At 43.7% G+C, this 20,187-nt stretch overlaps 1 protein-coding gene across 1 annotated transcript; it reads left to right on the top strand.

The window, feature by feature from the left end:
* The first annotated feature begins 5,123 nt into the window (after window positions 1–5,123).
* On the top strand, window positions 5,124–11,254 carry LOC128977235 (cytochrome P450 7A1). The gene is made up of 6 exons (XM_054394729.1): window positions 5,124–5,203; window positions 6,382–6,622; window positions 7,251–7,864; window positions 9,143–9,273; window positions 10,161–10,336; window positions 10,955–11,254. The coding sequence occupies exons 1-6, from the start codon at window positions 5,124–5,126 to the stop codon at window positions 11,252–11,254; spliced, it is 1,542 nt and encodes a 513-aa protein (XP_054250704.1).
* Window positions 11,255–20,187: the final 8,933 nt, after the last annotated feature.

Here is a 20,187-nt window from a genome sequence, read left to right as displayed (position 1 = left end):
AGCTCTACACAGACAAGCATGAGGGGTGACTGTTCCTGTCCAGTGCCTGATCCACAAGAGAGGCTTCACTGGAAAGGACTTACATAGCCTGCACAGCTCTGTCCGAGTTCTGACATATTCATTTCTGTGTTTAAAAAGCTGTACTCTTTGGAAAGACTAGGTAGGCACAGTGGGAAGAAGATGTAAATTTCCCATCACTAGTTATTTTTGCTGTTTAACTGCTTCCCTGGGGACTCAGGGTTATTGCCTTTCTCCCAGTGTCTCTAAGTCAACATTTTTTACATTCACATTAGAAGTGGTCTGGTTCAGGCTGAGGTTACAGTCTCTGATTTAGGTGACATTTTGTGGTCTAGACGAAGCATGAAGCCAGACTAGAGGACTACAGGCAGATCCCTGCCCTCAAAATATGTAGCTGAAGTAGCCTGGTGGAGCAGAGCTCTGTGTTCTGCCTTTACTGCAGTCAGCTGAATGTGAAAATGCAGCAGGAATCTTCTCTATGCTGGTCAGCAGCTAAAGGGTGGGGGTCAAGAGGATGGAGCTGTTTTTTTCAGTGGTGCTCAGTGATAAGACAAGAGGCAATGGGCACAAACTGGAACACAGGAGGTTCCATCTGAACAGGAGGAGAAACTTCTTTGCTGTGAGGAGGACAGAGCACTGGATGAGGTTGCCCACAGAAGTTGTGGAGTCTCCTTCCCTGGGGAGATTCCAAACCCACCTAGACATTGTGATCCTAGGCAACCTGCTGGGTGTGACCCTGCTTTAGCAGAGGGGTTGTAATAGATGATCTCCAGAGGTGCCTTCCACCCCAACCAGGCTGAGATTCTGTGCAGCTGAGCCTCCTTGCCCTCCATGCCAGACTGTTCCTCGATCACGAATCACCACAGCTGAACAGTTATAATTTTCCTTTCACATCTGTCACCACTGGAAGTCTTCAGACCTAGCTGAAAATTCTGGGGGAGTCTGCTGTGGGAATGTGAATTGCCATGAGCAATCACATGTTCATCCCATCCCAAGGCATGTGTTGGTGTTGGCCCAATGCCCTCACTCTTCTGGGGAGCTGTCTCTGAACTGACTCAGCAAGTCAAGTGCTTTCTGTAGCTCAGGAGTGGTTTTTTTTTGGAAGTCTGCCACTGACTTCTGACCACACCAACCCTGTTTAAGTTATGAGATCAGTCTTGAGCCATATGGCTACTGAAGCACTGATGTTCATCCATTTGTTAAGCAGTAATGTGGTCCCATTTGTAAACCTTCCAGCTCTTTCAGTGCTTCTGGCTGTTACCTGATGGTTTGGCTTCATCTTCCTCAGCTCCTGTTCTCTGCAACATCTGCCTGTCATCTTTCATTCATCACTTTCTTCTTCCTAAGTTTCCATTTTCTTTCTGTGTATATATATATTTCTTCTTCTTCTTCTTCTTCTTTTTTTTTTCATTTCTTTCTGCTTTTGGCTTTTCTGACTTCCACTTGTGGTTGAAGTCCTTTCATCTACAAAGTGAATCTGTAAGAGGAGAATCTCTGGGTTTTGCCTATTTAAACTAAAAAAACAAAATCATCACAGAATGTTAGGTGTTGAAAAGGACCTCAAAAAGCTCATCTAGTCCAACCCACCTGCCAGAGCAGGAAGGGATTTATATTACAAAAACATTTAGAAATGAATGGATGAAATTACAGTAATTTTGCAAATTACAATAAAATTGCAGTATTACAGCAATTCTGGGAGTGGAAAATCAGAATTACTTTTTAACATCAGCACAGAGAGAGAGTTTTCTTCAGATTAGCCATCTGCATTCAGCTGCAATTCAATTTACTCTGGCCAGAAGGCTGATTCAGGTGTAAATCTAGTGGGCTGTGCTTTGGACAGCTCATTTGTGCAGTCTCAGATTCATCTTGTTTTAATTTAATATGGACAGTGGGGCAGCTTCACACTTTGAATTTGCTTTCATCTGATGGTCATGACAACACCATGCCTTATTTTGCCTTCCTTCTGCACAATGAAGACATTGTTCACTGCCACAGTCCTTTTAACCACTACAGTAAAAAGCTTTAGCTGCATGGAAATACCATCATGAAAGGGAATATGTCCTAGGAAAGGACTGAAGTCATGACTGGCAGATTTCTGCTGCAATACAGAAGAGCAATCACTCTTCAGTTCTTCACTTCCATTCCCTAATAAACACTGTGGCACACAGAGATGGGGAAGATGGAATATTGAAGTAATTCCAGCAGGACAGGTGTATTTTCCATTGGAAGAGTGAAGTGTGGCTCAGTCACAGAGCTGTGTGCCTCCCACTTTGTTTAGTTTTTTTTGCATTTTACAAAGGTCCTTGTGTTCATCTATAGACCCAAGGGGAAAATGATAGAGCAGCCTGAAACACAAGAGAAACTGTCCAAGGAAAGCTGTGAAGATGCCTTCTCCCTGACCACTAGGCAGCTGCCAGTATTTCCAGGCTGTGGATCCTTTCCAGCTAACATTGTTCATCCAGCTTCATCATTTTCCACAAACTTCTGGAGACTTACTTCAGCCCCAAAGTGGCCACAAGAGCCACTGCAATCACCATTAAGGGGAACTTACAGTCAGCTTCCAACTACTGGTTTCTTGTTGGCCTTTATTTCTCCTTACATCTAGAGTGGCCATAGCATGACTAAAAGTCCCTATATATATATATATGATACTTTTCATAAAAGCTCTATTTGTATGCAAATACAAAGAAAAATACATAGGCACGTGGAATAAATACCATTTTTGTTGTCTAGAAACAAGAAACCAACACTGACCATCACAGTTCAGCCACTGCTGGAGAACAGGAGTGTCATTCAAAGAGGTTTACCAGTAGGTGGTGACACAATTATTTGTTAACAGTTTTCTGGCTGCAAAAGATTCATAGCCTAGTTTGGGTTGGAAGGGATCATTCAAGGTCACCTAGTCCAACCCCCCTGGTTGGATTCTCTGATCAGAGAAAGATTTTGGGCAGTTCTAGAGATGGGGAGGGACTTTTACAAGGGCTTGTAGTGATAGGATATGAGGGGATGGATTGAAGCTGGAAAAGGGCAGATTTAGACTGGAGATTAGGAAGAAATTCTTTCCAGTGAGGGTGGTGAGACACTGGAACAGGTTGCCCAGGGAGGTTATGGATCCCCTCCCTAGAGGTGCTCAAGGCCAGGTTGGATGAGGCCTTGAGCAACCTGGGCTGGTGGGAGGTAACCCTGCCCATGGCACTAGATGATCTCTAAGGTCCCTTCCAACCCAAACCACTCTATGATTCTATGAGATGTCACTCCTGTTGTGGCAGTGAGAGGCTGCCTATAAATGCTGTTATCATCACACTGCAGCAGAAATACTTAAAGCATGTAAAAAAAATTCCAGTGGGACTGGCAGCTCTACCTGCTGCAAAACATGGTAGTGTGAGGAGCCACAGGCCCCTGTTGCTGCTTAAACATTATTCCCTTATGTTAGACACTAAACTGACAGAAGCTTCCAGCTTTCTTGTCCAGTGTTGCTTGGACGTAAAAAGGCTGAGACCTGCAAAGGCAATAAGGATGAGACACAAACAGAATAAAATTATTGTACGTGTTTAGGGTGAGGAAGTGATGGGAGTCAAAGATGACAGCCAGAACTGAAATTTCCCATTCTGGAAACAAATAGGAAATGGGAAAGCATGGCTCTTGTAAAGCAGCTCTGTTACTACAGGCTAGATTCAGCTGATGAAAAGGTAGTTTTTCTAGGAACATCAAAGAAACACCTGTGCTTAAATGGAAGTGGTATGGGGGATTGGATTTTGAGCTGGCATGCCAAAGGAGTTGGCTTTTAGCTTAAATGAGGGCAATCTCAGTGCTATGAAAAGAGTTTATTTCTGTATCAGATCAACTTTATAACTGCCTCAAATGTAATGGCATGTGCACAGAGTTACTCTGTGCCTCGCTGCCTGCCTTGGTTTGAAGCCAGGGCAATATTGGAACAGGTTGCCCAGCGAGGTCATGGAGGTCTCCTTCCCTGGAGATGTTCAAGGACAGGCTGGATGAGGCCTTGAGCAATCTGGTCTAGTGGAGGCTGTCCCTGCCAATGCCAGGGGACTTGAAACTAGGTGATCTTCAAGGTCCCTGTGAACCCAAACCATTCTATGAATATTCCCATCTGCCAGGTTTGCAGTGCCTTCAGTGCACTGTGCCATCTGAACAGCAAAAGGTCCAATTCTTTACTGTTTCATCACAAAGCTGTAAGGACAGCAGCAAAAACAGGTACAAAACTGAGCTTGAAAAAGTGACTCAAACCCATCAGTGTCACTTTCAGAAACATATGAGGTCCTCAGTGACTAATGAGACATTGCTATATGCTACTTGAGCTGCCCCCTTGATGGCTCAATGCTAGCTGCTGGGAGCAAGCTGAAGTCTGAACTCTCTCTAGTCACCAACATAAAGGGAAAAAGATTTAATGGGAAAATGAAAGGTGATCAAGGACAATGAAAAAAACCCAAACTAAACCAGTATGGTTGTCTAGTTGTGCTTTCTCCTCTCTCACTCTGCAATATAGAAAGCCCAGCACATTGCTAGAGGGAGTGAGTCCATCTGTGCAGCCATCCTTCCACCCAGCCATTTGCTCTTGCACACCAGGGCACCCCATGAGAACAAGAAGGGAGGAGATGAGCAGGCTGGCAGCTGAAGGCCAGCAGCACAAACTGCAGCCACCAGTTTGGCCAGTCTGAAACCTCTGGGCACCTCTCAGTAGCCATTTGATTTCGTTTATTGCTAAACTTGAACTATAAACTGCAATTGGCAAATTTGGAGGATAGATTGAAACACGCCTGACAGACCTTCAAATTATCAACTATTACAGCTCTTTGATTACTTTGGCACCACTACTGATCTGGGACATCAGCTCAAGGCCATGCTTGCAACTGGCTGCATCAATCCAGTGAAGCTCTCTGCAGAAAGATGTCAGAAGAGAGACACTAGAGGCTGTCTCCAGAAATGGTTAATCAATAGCTTGCTAGGTTGACTGAATGCAATTAATGGGGGTGCACCTACAGTATATAAATCCTCACCTGTCTTCTGTATCATTCTCAGTCATCTCTCCTGCCATACTGGTAGCTACCAGCTCTCCACTTGGAAGCTTTGAGACACCACTAGAAATGTTTGTAACATCATGGATCTGGGGAGTGGTCGCTGTACTCTGCTGTGCATTTTGGCTTCTTCTAGGGAGGAGGAGGAGGTAAGGAAATCTATTTTAAAATGCATCTCAGTATATCTAGCCTTTATTTCTGTCAAATGTCCTGTGTACATAACTAAAAGAAGTGCAGTCTGAAGAGTGTCTTATGGGCAGATGCATGGCAGCATGGGCAAGGCTCTGAGATTGATCTTACAACAGAATTTTTGTCTATGGGCTTTTTAATAACAGTGAGGTAATGCCTAGACACAGCTGCAGATACAAATCTATGTGCAAATGAGGTCATTAAACTCTGAATATGCATGTTCTGATTTCCTAAAGTGCTGGGCTGTAGGTTTACCTGCATTGTAATCTCAGCTAATACCTACTTGTTTCTAATTATAGTTCAATAGCTACTTACAAACATTTTCATATTATCAGCCTAGCATATCTAGCAACACAGTTTAACACAAATAATATTTGTGTCCCTTACTATGACAAATACATATTGCTTAAAAAGCATCTATCCTACTGGCACATTTTCAGCAGGAGCAAGATATTTACTTACCTGTTGTAATTTTGTGGTTTTCAGCTGTCATTTTCTTGGTTTACTTTAAAAGGGTTATTAAAATTCCCTTGGGATTCGAACTGAATTGTGGATCCCATTGCCCAAAAAATTCCTAGATTGATAGATTCATGGAATGATTTAGGTTGGAAGGGACCTTAAAGATCATCTAGTTCCAAATCCTCTGCTTTGGGCAGGGACATCTCCCTCTAGACCAGGTTGCTCAAGGTCTCATCCGACCTGGATTTGAACAGCACCAGGTTTGGAGCCTCCACAACTTGTCTGGGCAATGGATTCCAGTGCCACACCACCCTCATGGGGCAGAATATCTTCCTAATGTTTAATCTAAATCCATCTTCTTCCAGTTTGAAGCCATTCCCCCTTGTCCTGTCAGTCCATGGTTTGTAGGAAGTGCCTCCCCAGCTCTCCTGTAACCCCCTTCAAATACTGGAAGGTTGTTCTTACATACCAGACCTCACAGTAGGCTTAGTGCTTAAAGAGTAGAAAACGCTTTGTCAATCTATTTGTTTGGGTTTTGATTGTTTGTTTGTTTGTTTGTTTGTTTTTTTGCATTTTTTCACATTACAAAAGCCTAGCATCAGTATCTTACTTACCTGGCATCCTGGAGAAGAGATCTTAATACACACTCACACTTTCAGCATCTGTTTGTGTTTTGCAGGCGACAAGGTGAACCACCACTTGAAAATGGATTCCTTCCATACCTGGGCTGTGCCTTGCAGTTTGGTGCCAACCCCCTGGAGTTCCTCAGAGAAAAGCAGAAGAAGCATGGACACATTTTCACCTGCAGAGTAGCAGGGAAATACATTCACTTCCTGACCGACCCTTTCTCATACAACACTCTGACCCGCCAGGGCAAACACCTGGACTGGAAGAAGTTCCATTTTGCTACTTCTGCCAAGGTACCACTTTAAAAATGCCAGCAAAGTATCTGCTGGCAGGAAAGATGTTAATCCCTATAGCATAACTGTGCCTTTGAAATAGAACTGGTTTCATATTTCTGTCCTTTTACTGATTTAAAACATTAGGGTCTTGTCTTTTCCTTACTGGAAAGAAAGTCTGCACTGATTAGAATGACATTATTTAGCCATGTAGTAGATTGCTGAAGCAGAACTACAATTAACACCATCTGCAGAATGGTACTACAGCTTGCTGAAGATGAAACCTTCTTCAGGAGGTTCTCACTACTATGGATCATTTGCTCCTAATGCCTTTTAAAATGGTGCAACACAGTAAGAGTTCAAACTCCTCCAAAAGTAAGCAAAAAGGCTCTTGTTGCTGTCAGTGGGAGTTGGATGAAGGTCTAGATAACCATGTCCATTTATTTGTAAGCATCTACTTGAATCTATTTCCATTTGCCTACCTACCTGTTCCTTGAGAAAGTATCACTTTTAGTGTTAATAGCTCTTAATCTGCTTCTAACTCCAGCAAGCTATGAAGTTAGTCCTTGGCTCTAGTCCTAGTCTCTTAGACTTCATCACCAAAGTTATGACAGGCCTTGTTTATCATGTGTGCAATTATTTTTGACAGGCTTTTGGGCATGGCAGCATTGACCCAGCAGAGGGAAACACCACTGAAAATTTCCATCAGACTTTCATTCGAACCCTTCAAGGTAATGCCCTTGATGCCCTCATTGAAGCAATGATGGAGAACCTACAGTACGTCATGCTGCAGTCAAGAACATCTAAACCTCAGTCCAATGCCTGGGTGACAGAAGGACTTTACACGTTCTGTTGCCAAGTGATGTTTGAGTCTGGCTTTTTAACGCTATTTGGTAAAGAATTAAGTGCAAATAATGACAAAAATCTATCATCAAAGCAGGACACTGAGAGAGCTCACATCCTAAATGCCATGGAGAACTTCAAGGAATTTGATAGGATCTTCCCAGCCCTCGTGGCAGGGCTGCCTATCCACCTCTTCAAGAGTGCCCACAGTGCACGGGAGAAGCTGGGAGAAGCTCTCCTCCACAAGAACCTGCAGAAGAGGGACAACCTCTCTGAGCTGGTCACCCTCCGCATGTTCCTCAACGACACTCTGTCAACCTTCGACGACATGGAGAAAGCAAAGACCCACGTGGCAGTGCTCTGGGCCTCGCAAGCCAACACCATTCCTGCCACCTTTTGGAGCTTGTTCTACCTTCTTAAGTAAGTCCCTATGCTCCTTGTTTCCAGATAAGCAAAATATTTGTTGTCTGCCAGAAACCAGCTCAACACTACAGGCAAATTCCACTGCCTGACACCTCCCAAAGCTTACTGATTGCAACAGGAGTGCTGTGTTGTTCTGGACTTCCACAGAACCCCCCTTTGCTTGTCTGAAACCAAACAGTGGTTCCACAGAGCAATTCTCTAGAGGTTTTAGGGAAAAACAAAACACCCCAGGGCAATGCTACACTTTGTCAAGAAAGCTTTGGAGTAAATTTGTATGATACAGCATTAAAAATGCTGGTTGCAGTCAGAACAGGAATTGTATAGAAGCTCCCAATATAATCAGACATTTTTAGACCACCTCACTAGAGCAGGCAAGATGAGCTTTAATTTCATTACTGGCTTCACAGATATTTAATAGAAAATAGTTACACCTCAATAGATTCTGTTGAGGTTGCAGAGTAGACTGCAGCTGCTGAACTTGTTACTCATGAGAGCAGTGCACAGCTCGGATCATATTTAATGTCTCTTTTAGAGTGGGCCTCTGTGGAGTACAATCTACCTTAGCTAGACTAACTCTTCAGTATGCATCCAAATTGCTGATGGGTTTTATTTAGCCAGTGGCTTGCACCCTCATTTCTGTCTGCCAGTGCCAATATCTGAGGTTCTCAACTACTTATCACTCCAAGAATGCTTTGGCTTTAGCTCTTCTGGCCTTGGAGTCTTTTAACACCCTGATTGATTGTGCCTTCATCAAGACACTACTGCATCCTGTATTTTAATCTAGGAGCATTTCACCATAGCTCATGTATTCCATAGCTGTTAGAAAATCTGGACAGTGAAGAATACTGTGTGGACTCAGAATATTGCCACATAATAGGAGATCATCCAAAATAAGTGACATTATAAAACTGATCTATAATCCTGTTCATCAGATTTCTTCTAGGGGCTATTTCCTAATCTATAATTGATTGGTTTGTTTCTTACTCTTGGCATTGCTTTGTAGTGACAGTACTATTTCTTACCTGAGCTGTGTACATCAGTTCTGTCCCAAGAATCAAATCCTTGAGATTCTTTTGCTTTTTTTTTGAAGCTCTCATACCTGTGCCAAGACATGACAAAGTGTAACTGCAGCATTTTGCTGCAACATTTTCATTTCAGAAGGTTGCATTTGTCAGCTAACTAAATCTTACTAAGGAAGAAAGTTGATGGCAAACTACCTTTTTAAAGCATTCTGAAGTGCAAAATGATGTTCTGCATCTGCTCTTTTGGCCTTAGGAATCCAGAAGCAATGAGAGCTGCTACCAAAGAAGTACAAACTGTTTTGGAAAATGCTGGAGAAAAGATCAGCCCAGATGGCAAACACATTTCCTTGACCCGAAAGCAGCTGGATAATATGCCAGTACTAGGTATGATTATTTCATGCAGAAGCACCAGAAGTCACCCCACAATTTTCACAGCTTTCTATTTGTTAGCATATTAATGCTTGTTGTGGAATTATTCTGGAATGAGGCAGTGCTCTGAGCAACCTGCTCCATTTGCAGATGTCCCTGCTGACTGCAGTGGGGTTGGACTGGATGAGTTTGAAAGGTCCCTTCCAACCCAAAGCATTCCATGACTCAGCTGACAAACACTAGAATAAAATCCCGTCTGTTTCTTAGCAGTAACCAACACAATCATCTTCCCAATGGCCCAGGTGATGCTCAGTATCAAAACTGGCACAAATAGCATTTTCTCATGGTAATCACATCTCAATATTGCTACACAGCTACACAACAACAGGGATGATTCAGAGCAATATTTTGTTTATCAGTGACTTTAGATCAAGTGTCCAAGTTACAGAGAGGTTTGAAAACGTCACCCTTTAGCTACTGTTGATTAAAAAAAAAATCAGCTTTATACTGAAACAAAAACAAAGTTTTCTGAGAACTAGTTTTTATGCCCCACCTCTTAAAGTTTCAGACAATCCTCATCACTGCACTGCTTGTTGTATTTCCAGTTTTGACTGGTTTGTTCTTTATCTCAGAGTGAAAATGTGTCTCACTTCCAAATATTCCGTTGCCTCAACTCAAAGTATTTTTAATACGGGAAAGCAGATTATGCTCTGGGTGTTACCTGCAGAAGGGCTAATCATGCTAAAAAGAAATGAGAAAGATAATTTCTTAGGCATTTAGAAAGATATTTAAAAATGTTTCTTCTAGTAAATGCAGGGCCTGAAATAGTTCAGAAGGCATGGCCTCCCCCAAGGACATACATACTATTTCCATGGTAATCATTCCTTTTCCTCCCCCTACAGACAGCATCATCAAGGAGGCAATGAGGCTATCGAGTGCATCCATGACTTTCCGAGTTGCCAAGGAGGATTTCACTTTGCACTTAGAAAATGAGTTTTACAACATTCGCAGGGATGATATTGTAGCTCTTTATCCTCAACTCCTGCATTTTGATCCAGAAATCTATGCTGATCCCTTGGTAAGTCTTTATCAAAGTGCATTCAGCTCTTCAGCTCTAGCAGAAGCTAACATGCCTTTAAATAGAGCATTGATCAGGGTGCTCCCCATGGCTGGTTTTCTGTGGTACTCCAGACAGTCTGTTCCTACACCTAGAAATGTAACAATAGGCAAGAAAAAGAACAAAGTCAGGGCAAGCATTACCTGCAGAACATGTTTTAGTGTAATCAAAACGTGTGCTGCCAGCCCAAGACAGCCTCCTACTTATTGCCTTCCTCAGTGAGGAATGACCACCACTATGGAGGAGTTGAGAGAGGACAAGGATAAGGATAATGTTTTTCCCAGAGGCACAGAATGATAAATCTTCCTGCTCTGCTGTATGAGCAAGGATGCAGGTTACAATCCTTCCTTTAAGAGGTCAGAAAATTATCACAAAGACCTGGTGATCACGTCCCACAAAGCAGAGCCCCTCTGGGGTTACCGTCTCCAAAACGCACTATGGGGGCTGGCACCTCAGTGCGGTGCTTACTGCTAGAGGCTCTTCTTCCCCAGCCTGCACTTGGTGTCCTAATGGCATCGATGCCTCCAAAAGCTCGATAAAACCATGAAAACCTCAAGTAACTCTTGGGTTTGATTGCAGGCATTCAAATACGATCGCTTTCTCAACGAGAACGGAGAAGAGAAGACGGACTTCTACCGCAACGGCCGCAAGCTCAAGTATTACTACATGCCCTTTGGGACAGGCATAGCCAAGTGCCCTGGCAGGTTATTTGCTGTCCATGAAATTAAGCAGTTTCTAACTGTGATTTTTTCATATTTTGAGATGGAGCTTGTGGACACCAATGTACAATGCCCTTCTCTAGATCAATCCCGGGCAGGACTAGGCATTTTGCAGCCAACCAATGACATTGATTTCAGGTACAGACTGAGACACCTGTGAATATCTATTTTATATTACACACTTCAGCTGTGGACTATATAAAGACACTTATCTAAGATACCCTTTATATATATTTTATGTATATATGCAAGTGAAATGTTGCAGGTCTTGGGGGAAGATGCAGGTGAAGATGTTAGTTCATCAGTCTAATGGAAAAATGCATCAGGCATACCATTATGGCACCAGTATGCTGTGGGTTTAATGCACTGTGGTTGATGCAAAATATCTCCCCTTTTACCACCCTTTCCTGTTCAGATTCTGAATTTTATTTGTACAGCAGCTCTTCTTGGTTCTTTTGTTGTTTTTTTTTCTGTCAGCAAATATTTTCCCAGAGCTAATTCAAAACAATTGTTAAAATTCAGCTACAGTGAAAATGGATTTTTTTTTTTATGTTGGAAATGTTCGGGGGGGGTTTGTTCTCTCCACATAGGGAATAAAATGATTGCTGTATAAAGGGAGGGGAGAGTTTCCTGGGGAAATACCTTTATGGTTTTATGAAAAACTAGACAAAGAGCTTGAAGAAAACCTACACAACTGTTCACGTTCTAGTGAAACTGCAGCACTTGTATTACATTGACTGTAATATTTAGTCTTTTCAGAAAGTTGTATCTGTATCGTTTAAAATAAATGATACTGCCTGAAATAAATGTGTCTCTAGACTGCTTGCTGGTTTAATGCCCTCCCATTATCACAGATTTGATCACCCAAGGTCAATCTCATAGCTGCAGACATAAATGGACAGGGTCACAGAATCCCAGCCTGGTGAGGGTTGGAAGGGACCTCTGGAGATCATCCAGTCCAACCCTACTGCTAAAGCAGGGTCACCACAGCAGCTTGCCCAGGATCACAATGTTCAGTGAACTGCTACCCCTTGTTTTATCACTGGACATGACTGAAAAGAGTCTGGTCTTCTTGACACCCACCTTTTAGCTCTTGCTGAGCATTCATCAGATCCCCTCTCAAGCTGTTTTCCTCTGGGCTAAACCTTAGTGCTCTCAGCCTTTCCTCCTCACAGAGATGCTTCCAGGCCCCTAAGGATCTTTGTAACCTCTTGCCAGACTCTCTCCAGTATTTCCCTGTCTCTCTTGAAATGGGGAGCCCAGAACCAGGCACAATATTCCAGATGTGACCTCTAAAGGCACAGTAGAAGCAAAGTGCTAGCAGAAGACAGCACTGTGGCCAAACCATTCACAGGGTCCTGCTCAGGTGCTCCTGCAAAAACTCCTGTGGGAGTGTGGCCCTCACCACTCAGCCTCCTCTGTGGCTGGGGTAGTAATTGTGCATGGATGGCCAGCCCCATGGGCTGTGGATTGACACTCAGTGTATGAAACCATAGAGGTGATCAGCTCTTTCTGCCCAGTTCTGAACTGTTGTAAGACAAGGAGTACATCAGCACATCTTCTTCAGGGAATTCTGCAGAGCAAAGCCAATTTTTAATGCTGACCTAGCGTTATGCAGGTGAAAAGATGCAGTTTAACCCCCTGAGCACACTTCCACTTGGTGCCAGAAGAAACTCAGATGAAGAGTTTGGGACAGGGAGCTCTTATTTTTTTTTATACTAGGCTATATACAGAAGTTTTGGGTTGCTGCTGTGGCTGCTACTTTTCTAACCTCAGTTAAACCTCAGTTACTGGGATCACATGGCTGCAAGTGAAGAGACAAAAGAGTACAAAGTCTGTGGCTGCCACCCTAAGCTAATGTCATCAAATACTTCAGCAGTCAATAGCCATCAGCCTTGCCAGGGTCACGGACACAGCCAGGTTACAACAGGACAATCCTCTTTGCTGCCTCTCCCAACAGCAGCACTTTCTTAAGGCAGGAGACCAAAAAAAAAAGTAAAGATTCAAAGACCTTCAGAGTGATTAGAGAAATATTGGACAGATCCAGGCTGGTGGGAAGGAGGCAGCCTCTGACATGGGTGGTATTTCATGTTACTTACTAGATAGTGGCAAAAAGGGGGCTTAGACCTCACCCGCAGGTGCGAGCCCTAACCATGAGGTTTGCTCAGACATTCACTCCTTCCCTCAGGGAATCTGTAGCCTGTTTTGTCTGAACAAAATAGAACAGATCCACCAGGAAGATTTGCATGGCTGCCTGACCATGCCCTTACAGCTACAGTGCTCTCCTAGCTGAGAAAAGATTCATTTTCAGCATGGTATTGAAGTCCCTGAGGTAGAGAAGGGTACTGAGTCCAGTCTCTGCCACACCTCAGGGGATGACTACAACCTTGTGTTGTTCTGTAAAGGGTGAGTAAGAGCAAGGGGTACCTCCTGAGGGACACACAAGCACCTTATGGATTAGGCACACCAAGTGCTCAAGCCCTTTTGGATCCAGATGAGCTCTGGGTTGGATTAGCCAGGTACCTCTGTGCAGCAATCTTGGGATTAGCAGCAAGACACAGGCAACTGAGTGAGAGCAGGTGACTCACAGCCCAGCAGAAGGCAGCATTTTAGCTGTGAAAACGCAAAAAATGTTTTAAAGTTTTCAGGTTATAAGAAATCTCTACCACATCATGGAGTTCTTGGAGGTGATACGATGACCTTACCAATAAATCAAGACACCTTATCAAAAAACAAAGAGATTTACATTTCTGAAACTGTGCTGGCCATAGCTGCTGTTCACCAGCTGGGATTCATCCACAGAGAAGCTACCCCAGATAAACTCTTTCTGGATGTTAAGGGTCAGGGCAGAGTCATCTGCCTCCAGGAAGCTGAGCCAACTCCTCTCACAGGACCATGAAGCAGCAGGAGGCTGTTCAAGGCCTCATCCAGCCTGGCCTTGAACACCTCCAGGAAGGAAGCATCCACAACCTCTCTGGGCAACCTGTTCCAGTGTTTCCCCACCCTCATTGTAATTTCTTCCTAATCTCCAGTCTAAATCTACCCTTCTCAAACTTCAATCCACATCCTGACAGCATGGAATAAATGTTAGTGATAACTAGAGTTTAGCTGTCAATAGGGTGCTTCAAAAGATACTCTTCATGGTCTTGGTGTAAATGGAAAGCTGCAGCAGTGAAAATAAGCACCCACCACTTAAGAACTGCACAGAGTGCTCCAGACACATAGTAGCAGCCTGAAGATCTGCTCAGATTTACCTCTCAGTAAGATCACAGCTAAACATCACATAGAGGGGACTTGCTCATAATTACACCTGGAGTCTGTCCCTCTATGGCAGGCTGCATACAGGAGGTTTGGTGGTAAAAGCAGTTATTGCCTCGTAATAACCTTAGAGTTCAACAATAAAAAGATTACATACTATTAAATGGACTGCTGTCAGAGTAAATACCAAGCTTGCTAACTGGTGTTGACTTTAATTTGCTTTCTGCCAAGACAGACAGCTCTTTGGGACACACTTCAAATCAAATAATCTTGTGGCACTGAAGGACATGGTTCAGTGGGGGACTTGGCACTGCTGCATTGAGAGCTGGACTCAAAGATCTTAAAGATCTTTCCCAACCTAAATGGTTCTATGACTTTATGACTCATGTCCATGTGCCATGAAAGGAGAGAAATGGCAATTCAGAGCACTTCACTAAAGAGCCACAGATTTTTCAAATGAAAAATGCTTTGAGAGCTCTTCAGTGTAAGGAGCCATGGAATTATTTCTCAGTAACATTTGTGCAGTAGTTGACTGGAAAGGAATTAGATGTCTCAGAGTATCCAATAACTGCAGCCTAAGAACATCACAGAATCAGAGAATCATTTTGGTTGGAAAAGATTTTTAAGATCAACAAGTCCAACCATCATCTAACTCTACCAAGTCTGGTGTTAAACCATGTCACATCAGCACATCTTTGTGTCTTTTCAACACCTCCAGGGATGGGAACTCAATCACCTCCCTGGGGAGCCTGTGCCAGTCTTTGAGAACCTTTTCAGTGAAGTTTCTAATACTCAACCTCAATGTTCCTTGATACACCTTGAGGCTATTTCCTCTTGCCCTATTGCTTGTTACTAGGAAGAAGAGACCAACCTCCACCTTGCCTACAACCACAAAGACCGCAGACTGGAAAAGATCAGGCTAGAGGTCCATTTCACATTAGGTATGGTCCAGAAGTGTGGCAAGCACAAATGGAGCTTCCTTGGGACCTGTAAAAAGCTCCTAATTGATGAACTTGCTCTCAGAGGTGCTCAACCTACAGGTGCTCAGCACTTTTCAAGAAAACAACTGGTCTTTTGTCAGGTTCTGGAGCACTATGTGAGGCCTCCATCCTGTGTTAGCTGCTGGTGGATGCCTCATGCAAAGCGCTTGCTGGTGGGTGCGAGCACAGGGCCCAGTCCTTGCCAACCCTGTGATGTGCCTGTGCCAGCTGTACCGTGACCAGTTTCACCTTTCACTTGGTTTACACAGGGATCAGTGCCAGCTCCCCTGTCCCTCTTCAGCCCATGATCCCTGTGGATGTCTGGCCTGTGTCTCAAAAGGCAAAGAAAGGCCTGCAAAAGACATGTGGACATTCGGTGCTTGCGAAAGCTTTATCACTCATCAGCACCAGCACGGCTGGTCTGAAGCACAGGGTGAGGAGTGTTGCCCAGAGTTGCAACAGTGGGCAAGAGGAGATCTGGGCCTTATTGACCTACAGTAACCTCAGCTCTGTTCCCTCCTTTACTGATAATTGCTCCTTATGCCAAGGGAAAGACGACTTCTCTGCTTTATGTGACATTTCAGCTTGATTGCTCTGTCTGGGGAAGCCTCAGGAAAAGCAAACAGTCAAGGAAGGGCTTTCTAAGAGAAAAAAAAATACCAAAACCCCCCAAATATTCTCCACACTGAACTGACTCTCTTCATGGCTATTTTATTTCCTAGATATAAGAATTTGGAACAAGGAATAACCTTATTATTAGCAAGGTAAACAACTGGTTGCAATTCAGCAGACCCACACTAACTGCTGAAGCTCTCGGTGCAGGCAAGGGCTCAGGACCAGCTCGCTCTCACCCCAACTGTGGTTTCTGAAGCTAACTGATTGCAAAAGTTACATCTTTATTCCTTGGCCTCCCTGCTGAGAAAATAACAAAAACTAGTAGTAAACTAGAAACTAACAAAAACTAGTAAAAACTATTTCCACATAGATCAGGACTTTGCTACAAGACAAACACAGAACAAAGCCACCATGCTTCTCCCAATGAGGTCACCACCTGAGGAAAAGACAAGGTGAAACCTATCCATCTACAGGAGGACAAGGAAAGAATGAAGCAGTGCTGCCAGCATGCCAGGCAGTGGTCTGAAGAGACCAACAGCTTGGTTAATGTCAACTTTATCTGACACCAAAGTATCCTGATCTGCTCAGATCTGAAACATGAGAACTGAATGGTTAACAGCTGGTGACATGTAGGTGAGGATTATGTGATGAAGCTCCTTGGAAGTGAAAAACAAGCCAGTTTATCTTTGGTGCTCTAAAGGAGGCAGGAGAAGGTGGCAGGGCAGCAGGGATCACAGCATGGATACAAATGGGGTGCAGCAGGACAGGAGAGCACTGGATAATTGCTAGAGTGCAAGAAGGGAGCACCTGGCTGGATGTGTTGTTAGGAGAATGGCTACATCTTAACTGCCACTGTGCAGAAGCCAACACCTGGCTGTGACAGAGATTGCTGATGGGTGACCAAGGGTGAGGATGAGGAACTGCTTTGGAGGCTTGACCTGACTGAAGACATTAGGAAGCAGTGTCACTTGAGTGAAGCAGGTATAAACTCAACTGATGGGAAGCCAGAACAGCATGTGAAAGCAGTACTCCAGAGTGAGATTTTAAATGGTGTTCAGCAAGCTATGAAGCAAGAAGGGAACCCTAGTGGCACCATCACCACTTTAGTAAGCCTGCATTAGGTGACAAAAAACCCGAGGGAGAGCAAAAGGTTAAGGGAGGGAATGACAGACAGGGCCACACTGAGGGGCTATAACAGGATGGAGTCAGGAGGAGGAGAGCCCAGTAGGAGCACAGGTTTATTGGAAACCATGGACCTCAAATTTCCAGAGCAGACCTCAGACAGAGCCTATTCCAACCAGTCACTGCTGTAAATGAAATACAGCAGACTTGAATCCACGTGCAGGTACTTATGCAAATATTTGCTGCAATTCTGATCAAAGATATTAGGTGATAATGTTCAGCCTTGGAAACTGGCCTTGAACTGCATTTAAGGTGTTCCACTACTACAGATATCACTAAAGATCAGTACATCAATCTGCACCACCAGTCAGCCTTGAACCTTTGTGCAGAGGACTTAAAAAAAAATAAAAACAAAAAATTATGTATCTGGAACCTGCCAAATAAACCACACAAACAACTATCCCCAACACCACAGAGCCGTTATTAGAGGTATTGTCAAAATCATGCTGGGCACCAAGAAGTGACTAAGGAAATGCAGAATTTTCACAGTTCATAATTATCTGGGAGATAATTATGGTATTTTGGGTTTTGTAAGCTAACAGCCTTTACTTCAGGTTCCTAGCTCCAGTGTAATACAGATTTTTGTAATGAATATAGAATCAGGGAATTGTTTGGGTTGGAAGGGACCTTAAAGACTATCCAGTTTCAGCCCTCCTGCCATGGGCTGGGACATTTCCTACTAGACCAGCTTCCTGAAGGCTCCATCCAACCTGGCTTTGAACACTTCCAGGGAGGAGGCATCCACAACCTCTCTGGTAAACCTATGCCAGTCTCACCACCCTCGTACTGAAGAACTTCTTCCTAAGATCCAGTCTAACCCTGCTCTACCTCAGCTTCAGACCATTCCCCTTTGACCCGTTACTAGACACCCTTATGAAAAGTCCCTCTCCAGCTTTCCTCTAGGTTCCCTTCAGATACTGGAAGGTCCCCCTGGAGTCAACTCTCCAGGATAAGTAACCCCAGTTCCCCCACTCCCTATCCTATCCTCATGGCAGATCCAGCCCTTGGATCATCTTTGTGGCCTCCTCTGCACTCACTCCAACAGCTCTGTGTCCCTCTGCTGATGGGGACACCAGAACTGGACACAGTATCTGAGGTGTGTTCTCCTGAGAGCAGAGGGGAAGAATCACCTCATTCTGCTGGCCACACTCATTCTTGAACCTCATCACATTGTTTCTCTAAGGACAACAGACTGATTTGTTCATCTAAGAGTAGAACTGAACAAGCCTATCAGCAAACTGATTTTCACTACAACAAAGCCACCTCACTATCGTAACCACCACTTAATTACTAGTAGTGCTTGTACAGAGACTGTAGCAAATCTGAGCTTGCACATACTATTATTCTAAGAAAATTGTTGATGGCCTTGGCCATGAGTAAAGGCTGTTTGGAAATCACTAACTCTAGGTCACATCTACCTTCTCTGCTTGCGCAGTCGGTTGGGTAATAAAGCCTCTGCAGACAGCGAAGGCAAACAGACCTTGCCAGGTTGACATGCTCTCAATTTTTATGGGTTCAGCTAAACTGCCACTTGAAAAGAGAAAAAAACCATTCTTCTCTTTTACACCAAAGCTAGAGATGATATCCATCAATGTAACAACTTGGAGGTCCATGGGGCTGATGACTGTTAAGGCTCTAGGAGCTATAACTTGTTCAGGAGTTAGAATCTGTTTAGGAACTAGAGCTGGAGAAGGCAGCCAGTCATTAAACTGATTTTTTAATTCTTTCCAAGTTTTCTGCAGCAGGGCCTGAAGATGGCAACTAGAACTAGGCAGCCACACTGAGAAACATGGCTCTAAATTCTTGCCATAGTGAAGTGTGGATCCAAGGAAGGACAGATGCTCTCAGGAGAGCTTCACAGGGCTGGAGTCCATGGGCAGATCTAACTTACCAGAAGCAATGAAGTTGTCAGAATTTTGATTGAGTCATTTGTTTTAGTTTAGGGCAAGCTACTAAGCAGGGAGCTAGTAATAGCACCTCTGAGTGCCTGCATACATGCATGCCTTGGTCCATTTAATATTGGACAGATTTTCACTGAAGAGCAAGAACAGCATGAGACAGCTGCTAATATATGCTAATTGTACAACTGTGTCCAGTGGTCTGATTAAAGAAGAATATTTACAATCATCTCAATATGCTGCTGAAAAAAAGAAGAACTTCCCCTGATTGTGTTTATCCAGAATAAATCATTACCAAGATGGGAGTAGTATGAAAAAAAACCAAAACCCACAATCCACAATTATTCAGGTCCAGAGAGATTTTCTTAAAACATTCAGGTTTGGATTATTTGGCTCTTGTCTGGTAAAGGGAAAGACAAGCAGAGGTAAAGCCTAACCCTTTCTTAAGAGGCCTACTAGAGCAAGTGACAGGATTATTACCTGTAATTCATGGAAGCTAAGAGAAATTCCCAAGGAGGTCAGCAGCTGTGATGTGAGGGGAAGATCATCACTCCCTACCAAATTCCTTCTCCCTTGTAGCCAGTCTTAACTGCATAGCCACACAGGACTGTGCTCAGTGAACTGTTTTGTACCCAAAACACCAACCACGACATTAGGTACATGAGTGAGAACTTAATGTTAATAAAAGGCAGGACATTGGAGCTGTGAGAGGGGAGACTCAGAAGGTTTTCAAGTACTGAGAAGTAGTGAAATATTTAAACACAAGCACTGGCATATTTCCTTAGTGCTTGGAAAAATGAAGTCAGCTGCTGGGATCCCCTGTAACTCTCAGCTGCTACTGAACACTAATTTTGCCAACTATTTGAAACAAAGAGACTAGGATAATATGCAGCTGTGGGGGTTTGGGCAAAATATGATTGAAAACAGCCCAGTTTAGTTAACCACTGTCCTTCATGCATCAGTGTTTAAGTTAATACTGGTCTTCAGAAGCAATAAGCTATGTAACTTTACCCATGTTCTGAACTAAGCCCAAACCACAGCTTGCCCAAGACTGATACCACAATACTGACTTTGGCTTTGCACTTACCTAGAGAGGTGTTAGCTCAGAAATAAATGCATAGTAATTGTCCATTCCTTTCCATTTAGGCTTAAATATTTGG

Source organism: Indicator indicator, chromosome 31, assembly GCF_027791375.1.
Source record: "Indicator indicator isolate 239-I01 chromosome 31, UM_Iind_1.1, whole genome shotgun sequence".
NCBI lineage: Eukaryota > Metazoa > Chordata > Aves > Piciformes > Indicatoridae > Indicator > Indicator indicator.
This window is presented reverse-complemented; position numbering and strand designations above follow the sequence as displayed.